General features: G+C 35.5%; 1 protein-coding gene and 1 pseudogene across 2 annotated transcripts; one reads left to right on the top strand and one right to left on the bottom strand.

Moving 5' to 3' along the window:
- Window positions 1-1,549: 1,549 nt before the first annotated feature.
- LOC126608957 (UPF0613 protein PB24D3.06c-like) lies at window positions 1,550-6,239 on the bottom strand. Of its 2 annotated transcripts, XM_050276970.1 has the most exons (9): window positions 5,889-6,238; window positions 4,523-4,599; window positions 4,196-4,301; window positions 3,710-3,802; window positions 3,534-3,599; window positions 2,963-3,108; window positions 2,636-2,744; window positions 2,168-2,232; window positions 1,550-1,921 (listed from the first exon to the last, which is right to left on the bottom strand). In XM_050276970.1, exons 1-9 carry the CDS (start codon window positions 6,105-6,107, stop codon window positions 1,774-1,776), a joined length of 1,029 nt encoding a protein of 342 aa, XP_050132927.1. In that variant the 5' UTR covers window positions 6,108-6,238; the 3' UTR covers window positions 1,550-1,773. The 2 variants fall into 2 exon arrangements, with proteins under 2 accessions (XP_050132927.1, XP_050132928.1); XM_050276971.1 differs by lacking the exon at window positions 2,168-2,232 and having other exon boundaries at window positions 5,889-6,239.
- Window positions 6,240-19,553: 13,314 nt separating this feature from the next.
- LOC126606841 (adenylate isopentenyltransferase 5, chloroplastic-like) lies at window positions 19,554-21,957 on the top strand (annotated as a pseudogene).
- The last annotated feature ends 19 nt before the right edge of the window (window positions 21,958-21,976 follow it).

Here is a 21,976-nt window from a genome sequence, read left to right as displayed (position 1 = left end):
TGAGGATAAAATTGAAAAAATAAGTATATGAGTGTCATTTTATGAAAAAATGTAAAATAAGAAAAATAGGGATATGATTGTCATTTTGTCAAAAGATACAAAATTACTATTTTGCCCTCCTTTTGTCAATAATGTGCATAAAAAATGAGGGCAAAATAGAAAAAAAAAAGAAAAAAAGTTGACAAAAAGGATTCTCTTAATAGTATAGATATAGATTAGTAAATATTTGACGGTTGGATTTAATTCAATGGTCCTCGGTCACCCACCGTTGAATCCTTTCATGCGTGCATTTGGGATAACAGTCGGCAATTGTGTTAAATGGCAGCACTGGTGAAGTGATAGTGGGCCAGCAAATGAAGGAGCAAGCCATATGGCAAGTATTAGGGTTCTTTCACATCCTCTTTTCATCCCATTTCATTCTTTCTTCTCAAATTTTCTATTTTATCTTACTCTTTCTATAAAAATTAATAATAGATGTTGACGTAGCTTAACCGTGATTGTTCAAATAGGAGAAGAGGAAAGAAGAGGGAAAAGAGAAGGAAGAGAATCATAATCTATGTGGCAAGCCTAAATGTCAAGGAAGATGATGGGAGTGGGGTGGAGTGGTGGTGGAGCAAAAGGGCAAAAGGACAAAAAGCCCAAATGTTTTAAGTGTGTCAAGCTTTGATAGAATGGCTTTTCTTATTTTGTTTATTCGGATGGTGCTATCCACACTTTTTTTTTTAACTCATTTAGATATCTGATTGTTAAACTGAATAAATTGAAAATGATCAAATGACAAAAGTTCACTCAGGATAACAAAATCGTTTAGAAGCGGTGGAATTTGACCCTTCTTCAAACAAAATTTGCGCGCACGCAAATGGGTGGGTGCCAACCCCACCAGCTATCAACCAACCACCCGATTGCAGCTTATCACTCGTTTTGTCCGTTGTTGTTCGCGAACAACTTACACAGCACAAAATCGTTATGTAAAATAAGGATAATAGATGTTAATATCATTATCAATGAGGCGTCGATATCATCCTAAATGATATGTCAATAACAAAACATGTTCACAATACATAATTAACAATCTCATGGAAGAACTGGACATATTCTCATGCATTGCATGACAATTGTTGATTAATACGAAAAGAAAAAGGGAACTTTAACGAAAAGCTCCCGGTACTGTTCACTTTAACAAAAAACCACATTTTTACACTAAAAAGTCAATCCTGGTACTATTCATTTTACCCTTTATTTTGTCCTTATCATTAGTGACTTAACCTAAATCTTAACCTCAAATATCGTTGCCAAGACACAAAAACACATACTAACAAGAAAGGCCGCTGGCAGAATTCACCAAACACCCACAGCTAAAGGACATGTTATAAACGGTACACACTAGACTCACACTGCTTCAACAGCCACAACAGCAGCAGTGTCCTATGACTCCGACTCGTTAAGGTATCCAACCCGAGAGGGCAAATGATGATATTCTTTCACAGGAAGAAACGATCAAATGTGTGTAAACAAGAAGCCAGCCCTAACTGCTAAGGCTAAGACAATATTGCAAAAAAATGTGATTTTCTATGTTTTCTTTCTTGACAAGTTCACAAAAAACGGTAATGTTCTCTCTATCAATGCAATTTCAACAACGTGAGTGAAACAAGATCGAAAAGAGGAAGGAGAAACTGGAAAAGCTCAGAAAATTGAAGACAAGAAATCAATGAGAATAGAATAAACGAAAGAACTTTAGAAATGAAAATAGGAAAACAGAGCAACGCACTACAGCTAATGCCATGGATCATCCCAGCCTTTCGGTCCATCTCTTTTAACAAAATCGATGATGGCATGGACAGCTTCATCAACTCTGTTGGACAGGGAGTGATTCCCATATTCGATTTCAACTTTCTCAGCACCACCCAAAGCTTTGCACAATCTGCATGAGATCAACAAATATCAGTACAATTATTTAATCGGATCAGAGATTAATCCCTTGCACATGGACAGACACAGATACAGTGTGCACATGCACACGGAAACACCACAGGAGAAGTCTGTTTTAAACGCATTATTAACCAGCATGAGTAATCATTTGTTCGTACTACTTTCGTGAGGTTCTTAACAACACAAAATGTCATATAAAAAATGTATGTAAAATAAGCAAAAGTTTCTATTTCTTAACCTTTGAACCAGTGCTTTCTTGTCAACATAGTCTGGCACATATTCATCAGCCATGGAAAATATAACCTACAGACGAAATATGAGTAATTTAATTTGTACTCCATACACTAAACCAGAAAGTAGCATCGTTCTTATATAAAAGGTAAACAAAACTTATGCTTGTCACTAGAGATAAGAACCAAGAGGCTGATAATGCATTTGCCATTTTTATGTTGGAATCCTGAAGCAATGCAATTCTACCTTCGTCTTCTTATATTTCTTATCCATTTTCCTATCGTCCCCTCTAAAAAATCTATGATCAAGTACTTTCCTAACAAAAATATATAATTATATTATTCTGAAATTCTTTTAATAGTGTTCTTATCTAAAGTCGTTAACATCTTGCCTAAAGGTTTACTTCAAATTAAATTAAATTATCTTAGAAAGACTCTTCCTCGCAAATAAGAAAATAAAATAAGGGATACTCTACCTGGCATGGTGTGTTAGTCATGTGCCCAAGTCTCAACCTCAGCTGGTCATCAGTAAGGTCAGAACTAAACATGTCATCATCCCCGTTGTATGCACAAAGGGAGTGATACCTGCAAGGCATTTGTTTCTTTAGACGAAGACGAATAGCACTAATGAAAGGCAATATGGTATTTGATGGCTGAGCAGCAAGACGATCTAATGTCATGGTGCAACCCATTGCAAGCCTCTATGTATTTTGAAGCCTATTCTTTCTAATAAAGCTCATTTCAAAACTGGTAATACTTTCATATCTTATTACTACGGATGATGATTATGGGTGTATACCCACCGATAGGCAGTTATTGGGGCTCCTGGATCTGCTGCACTTGGCATTAATTCTGAACCACGTCCTTCACTAATCATGGTCGAAGCCAAGTCAATCATAGCAGCTGTTTCAGGAAGAGTTGCTCTGTATTCCCTATCACTGACTGGGGCCTGACATTTAATTGGCATTGTGACCATAGATTCAAGTATAGGTTCATAACTTCATACAGACAAGGATAGAAGGTACTGCCGCAAGAAAGATTAAGGACTTTACATCAATCATCGATTCATCAGACATCAAATACAAGATGGCAAAACACGATGTTGACATAATATGAATTAGAAAACATATTTCTTTGATGAAAACTACGATCTTGTGAATACAAATCTCTCAACATATTTCCAATCAACTACAATCTATAACTGATAATTTGGTGACAAGTAATACGGGAGCCAGCTTTACACCCAAATGGCAAGATGATATCTTTAACAAACAGTCTGAACGAGGTGCTTCACATCTAGCATTTTGAACTTATTCGCATTCAAATTTTCATTTCAATATGACCAAAGGAACCAAATTAAGGAAAGCATAGTACCTGCAAAATGGCAGCACGAACCGCTCGGGAGCATGCAGCATTTGTGCGCATATAATGTACAATATCCTAGAGTCGGAACAAAAATATGGAATTCTAATTATATGCCTCAAAAAGTGATAATGATGACTGCTCTCGTTAACTTCAAAAGCTCAAGTCTAAATGCAATCAACACAAACCTGACAGCCAGTACTATGGCCAAGCAGTACCACACCCTCAGAATCTTCTTTGTTTATAAAGTGACTGATCAGCTGATCAAGTTCAATTGCATCCTTCAATACATAAGGCGACAATATCTTATAAGTAAAACCAGTAATATTTGTAACTTCAGCACCCAAACCCCAAAAATAGAGAGTAAAATATGTATATATAATATATATGAATATTTAGAAAAAAAGTTGAACAACCAAAGTTCACTTTTCCAGGCCAACTTAGCCCACTTAAAAACAGAAAGCTTAAACATGTAATAACCTAAACAAGCTAAACTTGATGAAAAGGTCCAGGCCAGTCACCATGGATCCTTAAAACCATAATGATACAATACACTTAAAACTGTCTTGCAACTTGCAACAGTATGTTTTACCCTATTGTACCTAAAAACATAGGAAACAGGCATGAATCAAGAACCTATATAAAAAAGCAAGGGATTGGTTGAATTAAGTTACTTGTTTCAAGCTGGAAGTGCCATATCCACTGTATGAAGATGACAAGAGAGGTTGAACAAGTGACCATTTCTCCTTGTCCAAAGCAATTGCAAGAGGTTCCAAGTATCTGTAAATCACATAAAAGAAAGATATGAAAGGAATGACACATTATTAAAATTTTCTTTAAGCACCTCGCAACATTGTGCAGTGAACTTCTGATTATTAAATGAAGAAAGCTGCTCTGAGTGAAAATTATATATAGGCTGAAATCTAGTCACACAAACAAGCGTTGGTGATGTAAGACAAAATATCACTTCAAAAGAAAAGTTAACAAGCAATGTTACATACTCTGTTGCCAGAAAACCATCAGTCAGTCCACCAATAAAAATGACTTGCTGTCTATAATCACCTGTTTTAAATGCAACCTGCATCGCAAGTATAATTCTCACTGACACATCATCAAGGAAATTAATATATAAGCATAATAAAAAAATAGACTCCTAAAGCATGCACAATAACAGTGACTAAGCTATACTTGACAACAATAACAAACAGCAAGAACTTTATAATTTATATTCAATGAAAATAGAGGATTTATCAGAACAGAATGACATATAAGACATGCACTGGAAAAGAAAGGAAAAAAAAATTTCCATAGTGTGATCTGGTTGAACTAGCCTATACTAAGATAGTAACTTTTTTCTGTTCGAATGCTGGCCTTTACCCTAAAATCCAAAGTACTTAATTAGTTAATTCTATGAGCAATTTAAAGTTTAAACAGAAATCTAGTTTACAAGTTTAATCTTGCAAAATGTTACCAAGCTAAACCAATATGCATGAAACTTGTGCTCTTGATGCAGCTCACTGAACCTTCCAACATTTTTTAGGGAGAGCAATGTGTTCGATTGAACTCAAAGGATATAGGTACAATTGATAGAGAAGACACAACTGAATCTTCGAACCACAGAACCAGGTAATTCTCCTCTTAGTTTCTGTAGATAAATAGCATCCAAACAAATGATTTTGAAAATCCTATCATTTTTTAAATGCCGTTCTCTCTCAGTAGCTGCCAGTGAACTACTTGACATCTATTTTTCGCATGTTACCAAAATCCATCCTGACTTTCTAAGTTCCCACCCAAACTCCAGCATTTCACCTCTAATCCCAATCTCAGTAATTGGCATAAACTTTATGCACCAAATTCAAATCTTCCCAACATCCCAATAACACAATTCAGATTAGCTAACAGTTAACAATTGCATCTTTCGACAGCAAAATGGCACCATATTACCCCACTCTTTCAAACTACCAATCTCAGTAATTGGAAACTGCTCAACAAAAACTTTACCCACCAAATTCAAATCTTCCTAACAACCCCATTAACATAATTTCAGACTCAGTTTCGACAGCAAAATGGCACCAATTAACCCCATTCCTTCGAAATACCAATCTCAGTAATTGACAACTGCTCAAAAAATATTTTATCCACCAAATTTCAATCTTCCCAACACCCCATTAACATAATTCAGACCACCAAAATGTTAAAATTTACATTTTTCGACATCGAAATGGCACCAATTACCCCAATTATTTCAAATTATCAACTTCCAAACAGAGATCGAGCTCTCACAGTTCAATCGCCACTCAAAATTCAAACACAATGCAGCAAAATCCAGAAACAAGAAGCATTAATTGGCATAAGAAATTGACATACCTGAATAGGTTTGGGGCCGTACTTGAAGAGCACACCCCGGAACTGATTCTTCCGCACAACGGGAGCGGAATGGTCGCCGGAGCCGCCCGAAACGGAGTCTGCTCCCATCTTGACAGACCCGGCCCGGTCCGACCGGCCCCGGACTACGCCGGAGAACCAAGAACCGGAGGAAGACGACGAAGAAGAAGACGAAGACGACGCAGACAGCGAGCGATTCATGTCAGAATCAGACGCTCCGATTAAATAACATTTTTATTTTTAATTTAATTTCGTATTTAAATGCAAATTTCAGGTGAAGATTTGACAAGAGAGAGAGTGAATAGTCCGCAAATCTGCCTCAGAGATGGTCACGCTTGGCGGCCTCTCCGTCCCTGCCAATTACTCTCGCAGATGACGTGGCAAGTTATACACGCACACGCGCTTCTAGAGCGCCAGCGCGTGTATTGTGAAATATGGGCCCTTTCCCCTTCTATTTTTCTTGCAAAAAATATATATATATGGGCTTAAGAAGATAAACAACAAGGCCCAAGTGGTATGTGTCATTTGTGTTCTTTTTACTTTGTTTTTGAAAATTGTGACATTTCACTCAAGAGGATTGCTCTCCTGCGCATTATTTCATATTAAAATATGGTTAAAATTTAATCAAATCTTATCAAATTAATTCAACTGTGAAAAAGCTACTTAGTACTACAGTTTAATTGTATTCATCTTTATTTGTATATGAGAGGTTTTAGGTTCGATTCTTGTCAAAGACGAATTTGAACCACATTATTGCTAGTCCATTGTGAGACTTAGCCTACCCCCTCCCCTTTTAGTGTAGATAGTATCGTTTGTTTAAAAATATTCAATTAAACTTCAAGTCCTAGAAAGAAATAAACTTTAAGACTAATGGTTATGGCATAGTCCAACTGTGTGATTTCTAGCATTCTAGTTGCTTATATTAGTTTATCTCCTAGTAATTATGTGATATTCACTATATTCATTAGTTAACTATTAGTCTAATGATACTTCTTTTTCTAACTTGGGAAAAGGTTATATATACACATAGATACATACTACCTCGTTTATATTGACATTTGCCTACCCATTCCTAGACATAACCCTTTGAAATACACTTATGCAGAGGCCTTGCGCAATGAGGCCTCCAATATTAATATTCAGTTACACGCAAAACCAATAACCCAGAATATTGGTGAATCGTGATGCATACAAAAAGAACCAATTCGTTAGTTTTTCACAATCTAATATTGGGCACCCATGACTAATTGCTTCAATATCTTGTCAACCTATTTTTTCCCAACCTGGTTTTGACAACTCTAAAAGTTTTCCTACTAATTTGGCACAAGTAATCATGAAGTTTTGAAAATAACCGTAGCCAGAATTTGTAGATTTTGCTGCCATATGGTATGAATAACTTGGTGCATATTCAGCCAATAAATCCAAACCCCACCAACTTGAGGATGGAAATCACTTGAATGGTTATTCATCATATGCCTATCTTTTAATTTGTTTTAAATTAGTAAGTACGGTTTTGGAGCTCAATCCAAGTTGGGAGCAAGTCCCACTCAACTACTCTTCTAATTAGTACTCCCTTAACTATGCTACTTTTTTTATTTTAGAGATATGATTATTACAAAAAAAAAAAAAAAACTACCTTTTCAAACGAAAAGATTTCCGTCCTACTAAATAAGGATTTCGTGGTTAAACGCTTTTGCCATACATGATTTCGTCGGGCAAAGTTCTTACTTGAAATTTTATCTCGAAGAATAGATTGACTAAACTATCTTACTTTTAATTCATTTATAGAGATTGTCACAAAATAATGAATGATTCTAATCATAACCACAAAACTCTGTAATTCGAGCACCAAAAATTTTGAGTAGGAGTTTCTCTATTCATTCTTAAATAGCCAAGCATTGTTGTATATTATGTGGATTCTATTATATAAAGTGTATTTGTGTAAAGCTTGCTTATGATTGCTCCCGAGTCTCTTCATATTTTGGGTGCAACAGCTATCGTGATTCCTCAAAATATAGAAACTATACTCCAAATCAACAGTTAAATCTAAGTGAAAAAATGTCTTTCGATGGATATGTAGAAGGAAATATTTACTTATTTGTGGTGCTCTCTCTCTCTCTCTCTCTCTCTCTCTCTCATCATGTGTGTATATATTGCACATGCAAAATTGTAAATATACGATGATATACGTACAAGAGAACTACAAGCAAATTAACATTTGGTTAAAACTAAATTTTGTGTGTGTGTTACATTTACGGCCAGATCAGTTGTTCCAAAATATTCAGGTTATGCCTAACTAGGGTTTCGGTGTTATACTAACAAAAGTATGATAACAATATTTATCATCGACACATAAACCAGCTAAATGTTGAAAAGAAATGTTAATCCGAAGACTATTAATCGCGCTAGCTCTGTTGATGAAAAGAAAAAACAAAACTAGTAGTCACGCTTAAAGATTAGGAATCAAAGATTAGCTTTGTATGTTGATTAGTTTGAATATTCGAAGAAATGGAAGACAGTCAAACGATTTTAGCTTAGAGGAAAAGTATGACTGAGGTCCTTTTTGTCTCGTCCTATTTATGTATATAAATAATTTAGTGGCAACCCCATTTGAATTTGTTATTTTAAAGCAGCTTTGCATCCCACGAACACTAAAACCCCATCATAGTGAGTCAGTGATCAGCGGATCATGAGAAAAAGCTATATTTTTGTACACTCCCTCATGCTCTCGATCGACTCCAACTCTAGACATCAAGATCGAAGCTTATTAATTAATTGTTTGACAATTTGTTCTACAACCTTCAATTAGATTATTTAACAAGTTGGTACTTCAGATAATGTTGATTATTCTCTTGTTAATGATTATTAATGTTGTATTATGTCCTATTGGTTTGGGTGCTAGCAGTTTTGTTTACATATATAACAGAAATTGCTCGTTTGACTACACGATATAGATTAAGTGAAACTTGTTAATTTGTGTTGTTTCATATTGGATTAAGAAATCGAATAAAAGATTATCAAATCTAAGCTAGTGTGACAAGATATCACTAATATACACTATATCATAAAAAGGGAAGAATCAAACACAACCTTTGCATTGCACACGCGGATAAATAATCTTTGTTAGTACCATATTATATTGGGCCTCGTTACTTGGGCTTCCAGACATTAAGCCCATGATCTATGTAAAAGGGGAGAAGCCCTTAGTCTATAAAAGGGACTCCTCACCCTCACAATCCTCAAGCCTCACATCCCCAAAGAGAGGCTCATATCCAGCAACCCCCTCACACTCTCAAACTCTCTCTTTCTCTGGGGGACTCCCCCTCATCCTTGTAATCCATACATACAATTAGAGAGAAATACAATCAACATCAGTGTGGACGTAGCCCAAACATTGGGGTGAACCACGATACATCTTGTGTTCTTTACTTTCTTGCAGATTCACGGTCGGATTTACGTTGTTCCAAGACCCCTCCGGTTTTGTGCATCAACAATCTTAATCACTTGTATCATAAAAACCTTGCAAACGAACATATTTTGGAGTATATGAACTTCACCATAGAAGAGAAAAAACTATAGTGGTCCATTAAAAAAGAAAGGGCCCAAAAATTCAATCTATACTAAAACTGAAAACATTATGATTCACTGTTCATAAGCACAATGCATTGACGATTTTGCCCCTGTTTAATTTTTGTTATTGCAAGTGTGCCACTGTTTGAGAAAATATATAAACACATTATTTTTTCCCTTCTCTTTTACACCTTTCTCGCCCGTCTTTCTCGCTGTTCACTCCATGACTCACCACTATGGCTGGCGACGAGTTCGTAGCTTTCAGCGAATACAAACCAAAAAACCAACTAAAAAAAAACCCTCTCTCACATTCAATCTAACCCTCAAATATATTTCTAGAAATTCTCAGCCGTTTTCAATTATTAAGTTGGTGCCTGAAATCCAGCGAGCTGTTTCCGGCCGAACACTAGCGATCGGACCTTGCTGTTACAACCAGTCGTTTAACATTCGTCTCAGGAACCAAAATCACCAGTTGCATGCCTCGATTAATTACGATTTAAGGTGAATCGGAGGTAAGTTGTTATCCAGTTTTTCTTGCAAAAGCTAATATGTTTATGGAAAATTTCTTTGAAAAATCCAGTTTCCGGCTAGATTCCTTAACCCTCAATTCCTAAACACTAATCCAATCTATTCGACCTTTACTTATGAGTGATTTCAATTATTCAAGAACAAGTCACATAATCATTTACGTGCTCTTAATGCCAATTAGGAATTGACTCAAACAATATGTTGTTTGTCATTAGCTGCATAATGGTTTGAATCCAAGTGATTTAAAACCTTCACTGCTTTCTCTTCTACTCCCGCAGGGCCTTCAGTTCTTAATTAGATTCTAGAGTAAAAGCCAGAAAGCTAATATGGCGAAGCAAGAGCTTTCCAGCACTCTTGAGGAACTTAAAGGTAAAAAAAACGAAGAAATGTCAAAAAAATTTTGGTTTTTTATTTATTTTCAGTGTTAATTTCTGATTAAATTATTATTTTTGATAAACCCTCTGAGAATCTGATCTAGGTTTTGCTTAAATTCATGTTGGTGTTTTTGTAATTTTGAGTTCTATAATTTTCTGGTGGACCTGTAATTGTATTTACAGATTAATATAACGTAATTGGGTTATTTTTTTAATAATTGTTGTTTATGCAAAGAGCAACTTAGAAAGAGGTGAAGAAAGAAGAAGATGTCAAACCATACCTCATCACCTCAGGTACCTTTTAGACCTATTGCATGTCAAAATCAGCTTCAAATTTGTGATTTAATATAATTGAATTTTAGCAAGTTTTTCATGATTTGTAGAATTTTACGTTTAATAACCAAGTACACTTTACTTGGTTGGATCTGTTTTTATAGCTATATTTCAACCTTTCCTTCGATGGCTTTTAACGATTGGATTTCGCGAGTCTACTTTCCATGCTTTGACCATTTCATTTGGTAGAGGGTTCTAGGTTTTGGAGAATTCTTCATTAAATTGGTGGGTTTGTAGAATTGTGCCCTTATATTTCTGGGTTTGGTTTTATGTCAGTTTACTAAATTTTTTTAGGTTTTGCAGAATTCTTTGTGATTAAATTTTTGGGTATAGTAGCAGTTTTTGAGGTTGTGGTCTCCAGTACAAGGTAATTTTTACATTAATTTTATGAAAATTTGTACATATCAATGTATTAGAATCTTTAAGGGAATTTAAAATAAAATATGGTATTAGTATCGGCGGGGACGATGTGTGGGAATTTTCAAGGATTATTGGAATCTCATGATAAGGAATGGTGTAGAAACTTATAGCTGCAGCAGTTGATGCATGTTTCCTTTCTATGAACCCTATTTTGGATGGAGAAAGGTGACTCTGGGTACGGAGTTCAAGAATCTAATTGTGTTGATGGATACACGATACTGAGATGGCATAGAAGTATCCTTGAATCTCAAGGAAGAAGACCTGGCCATATTTGAAAGCAATAAGGAGCTGCTTGAGTATGCATCTTTAAATCCAACTGTAATTTATTTTAGTATTGTTGAACCTATTATGATCTTTCATTGTTTTATTTCTTGCTTACGTTTTTCTTAGGTGTGTACTAAATTGGATGTTGTTTTGGTTATTTCCAAGCTTTCCCCATGACTTTCGATACCCAATAGAGAATATGAAAAACCCAACTTTAATTTTGTAATTTTTTTTGTCTTAAATGAAGGTAACATGAGAATTTGTTCTGAATGATGTTCAAAGAACTTCAAACTCAACTTTGTCCTGAATGAGTTCTGTTATCTGGATGTCTGATATCAATTTTTTATCTGCTCACAGAGTCATCTGATTTACATCTTTTGCTAGAGTGATAATGTGCCTCCACCATTAAATTCATTTGAATCTATTGGCCTCCCATATGAGATTCAGAGGTATTAAATTATTCTTCTGTTTTTGTCTTTTTTGTGTAATACTGGTAGCCTTTACTGTAAGTTACCCGAGTGTTTTGTGCAAAGTTATGTGATTGCTAGAGGTCCAATGGTGAGTTTCATACTCATGTTAATTTTTTAGCCATCTGCACTTTTATCGCAGGTGTGATGCTGTACTGCCCTCTTTGTGGGGGTTTGCGTTTGATTTGGAGCGCCTTCTTGCATGGACCAATTTTGGGAAAAGGGTTTTCCAGATCACCCAAGTTTGTGGCTTGGCCTGCTGTTGATGATTCAGTCTGCTACTCGGCCCAAATGAAGGAAGATGCCTCCTCCTGCTCCAACTTGCTGTTGCAAGCTTTGGTCGCCGACAATGAGTGTGCTTTGTTCATACGCTGACACTCTTGAACTTATATCAAACTTGAAGTAGAAGGTAACAAAAAAGTTGTAATTGTAATGTCAATAACACTTCCTAAATACATGAGGTGTAATATATATATATATATATATAAAGTCTTAAATGGCACATATGGGTGACAAATCTTATTTTTTGAGCTTTGTACAATTTTAGACGTAAAAGTCTCCCTAGGATTGGACTGTAGCTTTTGAAGAACAATGCATGAGGATGACGTACTAACATCCTCAATTTTTGGCATGTAATATATGAATGTAAATAGTACTATCTGGCTATGGCGTACTACCATCCCAATTTTTGTCATGTAATATAAGAATGTAAATAGCACTCTCTAATTGTGTCATATCAGCATTCTCAATTTTCCCATGCAATATATGTATATAACCTTACTCTTTGGCATATATTTTCTCACGTATATCTACTTTTTACACGTTTAAGATAGTTTTGAAACTTGCAGCATCGCGCGGGCTTCACTGCTTGTAAGTTCTAAATAAGGAAATAGTGTATCTATACATGCATAGTACGTACAGTTGTTTAACAAATGAGTTGCATGAGTTGAAGTAAAGGGCATATATCATATATCAAGCTAGATTTGTATAATATTGTCAACACAACCAACAGTTATTAGTCAAAGTGCCTTTCAACCAGTAACTACCAAATCATATTGATATATAACTGTCTGTGAGAGTATATAATAAGTTAATAACACGGCCAATACAAGTGTGATCCGCTGGTTTTTTCTTTCAAACTAGCTAGCTTAGCAAGATTCTGCAGCTTTTTAGATTCTCAATTTCACACACTATGATGAGTACTAATATTCTCCTACTTTTTCATGGCCTTATGATTCCTCAAGGTTCTGTTTGGCATACCCACAAAGACCTGGTTAAAAGAACAGAAATCGAACTTAAGTTAACATTTGTAAACAATTTATTCGCTGCTTCCTTAATTCTCTTTCTCTAAATGTTATCAAATTTACCGATTTCAATTGGTTATGAGCATTTGAAGTTCTAAGATCCTGACTCCCCTTTGCTTGTATATATATATAAAATAAAAAAAAAAACTCTAAACTTCAACAAAACATTGACGCCTTGAGACATGTCAAATAAGCTTTTGGCTTTCTAACGTGATGAGGAACCTACAACGCCCTATTGTTGGCAATGACTAATCATATATAGTGTCAGTAGATTATTAAAACTCATTAGTTTAAAGAATACTTAATCCAATCGTTGTGCTACAATACAGATGGAGTGACATATCACTTTAGCTCGGTTTATTTTGTATGTGGTTTGAGAAGCCTCCACATTTTCTTTGGTGGCTTGAGTTTTGATTGTTCATCATTCAGGGTTCGGAACTCTCCCTTTTTTTATATTGTAGGGTATCAATATTTTGTTGAACGATATATCACAACGCTAGCATGCTCTAAGAAACCCTATAATCGACTTGATCTTCAACACCAACACCAAAGAGGTGTATTTATACGTCCAAAACATAAGGCAAACCCTAGTAGGACTTAACATTCAAGGAGGAAATAAAAGAAACGGTTAACAAAGTTCCAGAAGTATCCCAAAATTTTAAACGTTGTTTTGGGATGGTAAAGAAGGAATTTGGCCAAATTTGCCTCTGATTCACAAGCCAAGCCAATGCGTATTGGTCCTCGCGTCATTCTCTTCCAAACGACATGTATTATGCATGATTCTGACACCAATCTACCATACCTACATCCCATAAGCCTTGTTGCCAACTTTGCATCATTCAAGCTGCTCTTCAATCTTCTCAACCATCTATTCTACATCAGTTTTTATGTTTCACATCGCAATATTTTATTGAATCGGCTTTGAATTTTTTATTTTTGTTTATATAGTTCAACATCACTCTTAACTCTCCTCAGTTTCATGTCATTCAACAAGAAATATCATATCTTTTACATAAAAAAAATTAGAAGGAAAAGAAAATGACAATTGTAATCAACATCCAAGCAACAGCTCATGCAAACGCTAAACTATGAGACAACATTTTATCCACTTAAAAATTGTATTTTTGGTTGGTTTTAACAACCAATCGAATTAAATTAGTTCTTCAAATTTCTTGTATTCCAATTGAACTTATTCCTCAGCAACCAATATTGGAGCTAGCATATTGTCTTAAATGAAGGTAACATGGGAATTTGTTCTGAATGATGTTCAAAGAACTTCAAACTCAACTTTGTCCTGAATGAGTTATGTTCTCTGGATGTCTAATATCAATTTTTTATCTGCTCATAGAGTCATCTGATTTACATCTTTTGCTAGAGTGATAATATGCCTCCACCATTCAATTCATTTGAATATACTGGCCTCCCATATGAGATTTAGAGGTATTGAATTATTCTTCTGTTTTTGTCTCTTTTGTGTAATACTGGCAACCTTTACTGTAAGTTACCCGAGTGTTTTGTGCAAAGTTATGTGATTTCTTTAGCCATCTGCATTTTTATCACAGGTGCGACGTTGTGTTGCCCTCTTTGTGGGGGTTTGCGTTTGATTTGGAGCGCCCTCTTGCATGGACCAATTTTGGAAAAAGGGTTTTCCAGATCACCCAAGTTTGTGGCTTGGCCTGCTGTTGATGATTCAGTCTGCTACTCGGCCCAAATGAAGGAAGAGGCCTCCTCTTGCTCCAGCTTGCTGTTGCAAGCTTTGGTCGCCGACAATGGGTGTGCTTTGTTCATCCGCTGACACTCTTGAACTTATATCAGACTTGAAGTAGAAGGTAACAAAAAAGTTGTAATTGTAATGTCAATATCACTTCCTGAATACAAGGGGTGTAATATATATATATATATATATATATATATATATATATATATAAAGTCTTAAATGGCACATATGGGTGACAAATCTTATTTTTTGAGCTTTGTACAATTTTAGACGTAAAAGTCTCCCTAGGATTGGACTGTAGCTTTTGAAGAACAATGCATGAGGATGACGTACTAACATCCTCAATTTTTGGCATGTAATATATGAATGTAAATAGTACTCTCTGACTATGGCGTACTACCATCCCAATTTTTGTCATGTAATATAAGAATGTAAATAGCACTCTCTAATTGTGTCATATTAGCATTCTCAATTTTCTCCTGCAATATATGTATATAACCTTACTCTTTAGCATATATTTTCTCACGTATATCTACTTTTTACACGTTTAAGATAATTTTGAAACCTGCAGCATTGCACGGGCTTAACTGCTTGTAAGTTCTAAATAAGGAAATAGTGTATCTATACATGCATAGTACGTACAGTTGTTTAACAAATGAGATGCATGAGTTGAAGTAAAGGGCATATATCATATATCGAGCTAGATTTGTATAATATTGTCAACACAACCAACAGTTATTAGTCAAAGTGCATTTCAACCAGTAACTACCAAATCATATTGATATATAACTGTCTGTGAGAGTATATAATAAGTTAATAACACGGCCAGTACAAGTGTGATCTGCTGGTTTTTTCTTTCAAACTAGCTAGCTTAGCAAGATTCTATAGCTTTTTAGATTCTCAATTTCACACACTATGATGAGTACTTATGTTCTCCTGCTTTTTCATGGCCTTATGATTCCTCAAGGTTCTGTTTGGCGTACCCACAAAGACCTGGTTAAAAGAACAGAAATCGAACTTAAGTTCACAGTTGTAAACAATTTCTTCGCTGCTTCCTTAATTCTCTCTCTCTAAATGTTATCAAATTTACCGATTTCAATTGGTTATGAGCATTTGAAGTTCTAAGATCTTGACTCCCCTTCGCTTGTGTGTGTATATATATATAATAAAAAAAAAATCTAAACTTCAACAAAACATTGACACCTTGAGACATGTCAAATAAGCCTTTGGCTTTCTAACGTGATGAGGAACCTACAACGCGCTATTGTTGGCAATGACTAATCATATATAGTGTCATTAGATTATTAAAACTCATTAGTTTAAAGAATACTTAATCCAATCGTTGTGCTACAATACAGATGGAGTGACATATCACTTTAGCTTGGTTTATTTTGCATGTGGTTTGAGAAGCCTCCACATTTTCTTTGGTGGCTTGAGTTTTGATTGTTCATCATTCAGGCTTCGGAACTCTCCCTTTTTTTTATATTGGAGGGTATCAATATTTTGTTGAACGATATATCACAACGCTAGAATGCTCTAAGAAACCCTAGAATCGACTTGATCTTCAACACCAACACCAAAGAGGTGTATTTATACGTCCAAAACATAAGGCAAACCCTAGTAGGACTTAACATTCAAGGAGGAAATAAAAGAAACGGTTAACAAAGTTCCAGAAGTATCCCAAAATTTTAAATGTTGTTTTGGGATGGTAAAGAAGGAGTTTGGCCAAACTTGCCTCTGATTCACAAGCCAAGCCAATGCGTATTGGTCCTCGCGTCATTCTCTTCCAAACGACATGTATTATGCATGATTCTGACACCGATCTACCATACCTACATCCCATAAGCCTTGTTGCCAACTTTGCATCATTGAAGCTGCTCTTCAATATTCTCAACCATCTATTCTACATCAGTTTTTATGTTTCACATCGCAATATTTTATTGAATCGGCTTTGAATTTTTTATTTTTGTTTATGTACTTCAACATCACTCTTAACTCTCCTCAGTTTCATGTCATTCAACAAGAAATATCATATCTTTTACATAAAAAAATTAGAAGGAAAAGAAAATGACAATTGTAATCAACATCCAAGCAACAGCTCATGCAAACGCTAAACTATGAGACAACATTTTATCCACTTAAAAATTATATTTTTGGTTGGTTTTAACAACCAATCGAATTAAATTAGTTCTTCAAATTTCTTGTATTCCAATTGAACTTATTCCTCAGCAACCAATATTGGAGCTAGCATTTCTTTATGGAGCTTCCTCCAATCAAATTGAAAGACTAGATCAAAAGTTAATTCGCATACAAAAATATATGAAAATTAAGCGCATGCACATCTTGTATGTAATGCCCACGTACATATTCTTGTCTTCTTCTCAACTTCTTTATACAAATTTTTTTTTTTGAAGTTTTCTTCCTTCTTTTATTTTAATATACTTTATTTTAATTAGTTTGTAATAATTAATAATTTTGTATAATAAACGACACCCATCTTGACAAAGAGAAGATAATTGATAAGAACAAGAACAGTGGAATTCATCAAAAGTATGAGAAAACCCGAGTGTTTAATATTGAATAATTGATAAAATATGATATCAATCGTAATGTATAATGTAACTTAATCCTAGAAGCCCTATGAATCCAAAAAGTAATAGAAAAAAGAAATAATAAAATACCAAAAACATCCGTAAATCTTAAAATCTTAATAAAACATTGTAGACGAGAGTATCTGGTTGAAAACTACCATATATTACGGCAAAGAGTTAAGTTTGATGTGTATCCCCATTTTCGCCCAAGTGAAGCCGTACATGCCCAAGTCAGACGCCTAAACCATCTGTAAATCCAACTTATGCCTTTCGACTTGATCTTCAGTCAACTCCCCATCTGATCTTTATCAAATAATGTATTATTGGGAAATGTATGTTCATTTCAATTGCAATAAGATTACATTTGAGTAATGAATAGCTGTTTCCTTCATAATAATGTAACCGTGTTTCTTTTATCAATAGGAACAAGAAGAGAGATTTTAATTTAAAATATATTCTAAGAGGTATCTACTGACTGGACCTATTTACTTATAAGCAATAGAAATTAGTATCATTTTCTTTTGTTGACAATGCGGCGTGAGCCTGAAAGAAAAAAAAAAGATTACATAAGAGTATCACGAGACTCTAGTTATATCTATAACTAGCAACCGACAACAAGAAGGAGAAGCTAAATAAAAAAAGATTGGACCCCAACTACATGACAAACTCAAACGAGTCAAATCATCAGCAACAAAATTATTTTCATTATAAATAGGACAGTTTTTACAAGACCAACTTTGATTATTAAGTTTCATGCATTTACTAAAATATAAGTAAGAGAATCATTTCACTTATTCATTTTCTCTTACGTTTACTTACACATAAGAAGTAAAAAAAGTATAAGCTTTCTCTTAAAATCCGTAATCAAATACTTACAAATAAAAAAAAAATCAGATGACTCGAGGGAGTAGTTAATTTGGTTCTTTTTTCTTACGTCTCCTACTATTGTGTTGCGTTGTTTCTCGAAGGAATAATAATTTTACTGGGAATCAAAGGACGGTGTTTAAAGAGTGAATTATCAGAAACATAAGGCTAACACTTTACCCTTCAACACATTTAAAAAAAATTTATATTGATATCAAAACCGTAAAGAAAAATTCGTTTTGCCCACTGCTTTCCTGAAACAATTATCCCATTCCCACCCAATATTTTACATCGTTGGTGATGCATACGTGTTCTTAATTTTTATTTTATGGAGAATAAGTATAGAATTAGAACCTAAACCCAAATTAATAAAAGTTAATCACTAAACAACTGGTGTATGCATTAGAGAATTATACCCCGAGCCACATCACTCCCTCCTACTTTGAGTTGACTAACATTATTTATACTTTTAATTATATTATTATTATACAGGTGGCTCCTCTTTAACACATTAAAATGACGATTAATTTGTAGCTTTTTTTTTTTTTTTGGCAAACCGATTAATTTGTAGCTTAGCTAGCTACCTACTCACATATTTTCATGTAATTAACAGATCATGTCACTCTTAATTACACTTAATTTCCATGAAATTAACAGATCATGCCCTCCTAAGCAGCACAGGAGGCCCATTTAATTGTTGGTATATGAAACCCAGAAAACTTGGTGTCGATCGATTCTTTCTATATGGTCCCTCCTAGCGCTAAGAGCATCTTTGTTGTCCAGAAAAAAAAAAATGCTAAGAGCATCTCTAATGGGAGTCCCTACTTAGGGATTCCCATCACCATCTTTAAGGACTTATTTAGGAGCTTTAGAGGAATATTAGAGTCTTTATAAAAATATTGTCTGAAATGGTAATTCCTTAGAATATAATCCCTAAATATAGGAACTAAAATATTAAAAAATTATTATTCATTTCATTAAAATACGATAACCATTGATAAAAATTAAAAACTATCTTCACCATTGATTTTTCAAGAATTAAAAAATAAAAAAAGCAAATGAGAAGCTGCCCCACTTGGGTGGGTTCAAAAAACAAGGAAAAAATAAACAAAGAGCAGCATTTCCCACTCAAAATTAATATGGAATCTACTATTTAAGTCTTTATATATAGTCCTCATATTTGAGAATTCATATCCGGCAAGTTTTATGTATTGAGATATTTTGAGGACTTCAATTCCGGTCCATTAGAAGTCATTTGTCTGTATATTTAAGGAATATACAATTGTAAGGATTCCATTTAAGGTCTCCATTAAAGATGCTTTAAAACCCTTCTTATTTTTCAATTAAAGAATATTCAAAGACAGTAAATCCACACTATAAGACATTACTTCCGCCCAGGACAATTCACCAAAAATCCACATGTGTTTTTCCCTCCATTGAAGTCATAAGAAAACCCTATACAACCCTTGGTTGCTTTAGTTTTCTCCCACCACTATAAAATCCCCAAGCTCTCATCTCTTCTGCTTAGGCGGTAATCATTCAACTTCAAAAACTTCATTTTCTCATAAAACCCACAGTTTTCCTCCGCAACCGTATTTTTTTTGAAAAGAATGGGAAGCTAGTACAAGATATACCTAGAGAGAAAACCCATCTATATAACCATCACCATTCACTTACAACCCTTTTTTATTCCATAGGAGAGTTTCGAATCCTAATCCTACTCCTACCGATCGATCACCCGAACTACCTTGCCGGTAGGGTAACCCCAGTGGCTTGCATCTGTCTGTGGTTCTCTCATCTCTCTTTAATACTCTACATCAAGAAGTTTTTGCAAGCCATTTTTTATCCAACAATTCGCCGCGTTTATTGTAATTGAAGGTAACGTGGTCCAAAAAGCTATGTGGGGTATTTTGTCAATTTTGTTGTGAGGACTGCGTTACATGTGTAACTTTGAATATAATGTTTCCATGAAGTGAATTCTCACCTGTGTTTATGGGTCAACCTTGCAGGTTTCAATTAATAACAAAATGAGAATTCTCATGTCTGCCTGCAAACAAGTAGTACAGCCGATGGTGAGCTTCCATGGCCCCGCGCTCACCAACATCAACATGGATCCATTTTTCCGGAGAAAAGATAAGGTTGTGATCGTAATGGGAGCCACCGGGACTGGCAAGTCCCGGCTTGCCATAGACCTCGCAATGCATTATCCGGCGGAGATTATAAACTCGGACAAAATGCAAGTCTACAAAGGCTTGGACATCGTCACCAACAAAGTCACTGAGGAAGAGTGTAAAGGCATACCCCACCATTTGATAGGCAAATTCGATCCCAACTCAAATTTTACTGCCAATGATTTCAAGAACCATGCATCGTTGGCCATCGAATCCATCTTGGAGCGTGACAGACTCCCGATCATTGCGGGTGGTTCGAATTCGTACATTGAAGCCTTGGTGGATAAACACTCGGAGTTTCGAATGAAGTACGAGTGTTGCTTTCTTTGGGTTGATGTGGCCATCCCTGTGCTCCACTCTTTCGTGTCGAAGAGAGTGGATCGGATGGTGAAGGTGGGTTTGGTGGACGAGGTGAGGAAAATGTTTGACTCTACAACTGAAGCAGAATATACGAATGGAATCAGGCAAGCCATAGGCGTGCCTGAAATGCATGAGTATTTACACTGTGAAGCGAGTGGTAGTAACGATGATGAAACCCAAGAGAGGCTTCTTCAAGCAGCAATTTCTAAAATCAAAGAAAATACATGCATTTTGGCGTATCGCCAATTGCAAAAGATCCGCCGGCTGCAAGCTCGGCGGGGTTGGAACATGCACCGCCTTGATGCCACGGAAGTGTTCTTAAAGCACCAAGGGGAGGCGGATCAAGCATGGGAGAAATTCGTGGCAACACCCGCCACGCGGATGGTGGATAAGTTCCTTTTGGACCCAATTCCCTCCATTCTTCCGACAGAGGCCATCATCACGCCACCGCGATTCTTTCCACGTCTATGCCGACAGTGGCTGCCGCAACACGGTAACTAGAGGAAGTAGGTCTTGGCCTAAACATAGAATCTCCATTATCGCTCTAATCTGGTCGGCCATCTCTGCAGTAAAAAGGAAAAAAATCTTAAGAAGAAAAATATAGTTAGAAACGTTGCTGTCACTGTCAGGTGATTAAGTAAGGGAACCGGATCCTCTCTAGATCCATATTGTGAGCCTGCTAAGCAGGTGATCTAGCCCGTTGAAATTTGATTTAATAGCTACAATTATTATAATTTTTAGAGAACTCCCTATTTATAATTATTAGATCAAATTTCAACGATCCGGATCGTCTGCTCAATATGCTCAATTTTATTGGATTTGGAGAGAATCCGGTTCCGTTGAAAGTACCTTTACATCTTTGGGTGGCGGTAAAGTTGGAAGCATTTTGGAAATCCGTCCTGGCTGCTTTGAAGTGCTTTCTTACAGTCCGTTTGTCCGTACGAACCACGCTGTGCGGTGCACCTGCGTCAAATCATCATGAATCATGAGTTGCTAAATAGGCTGTGGGGGTCCATATATTAGGGCCCATTACTTTCTCGTGTATGAAGTAAATATATGAGAGTGAGTAGAGAGTGGTGTCTTTTTGACCTTTTGTGTACCGTTTTT

Source organism: Malus sylvestris, chromosome 16, assembly GCF_916048215.2.
Source record: "Malus sylvestris chromosome 16, drMalSylv7.2, whole genome shotgun sequence".
Lineage (NCBI taxonomy): Eukaryota > Viridiplantae > Streptophyta > Magnoliopsida > Rosales > Rosaceae > Malus > Malus sylvestris.
Note: the sequence above shows the minus strand (reverse complement) of the source record. Positions and strands in the feature narration are given on the sequence as shown.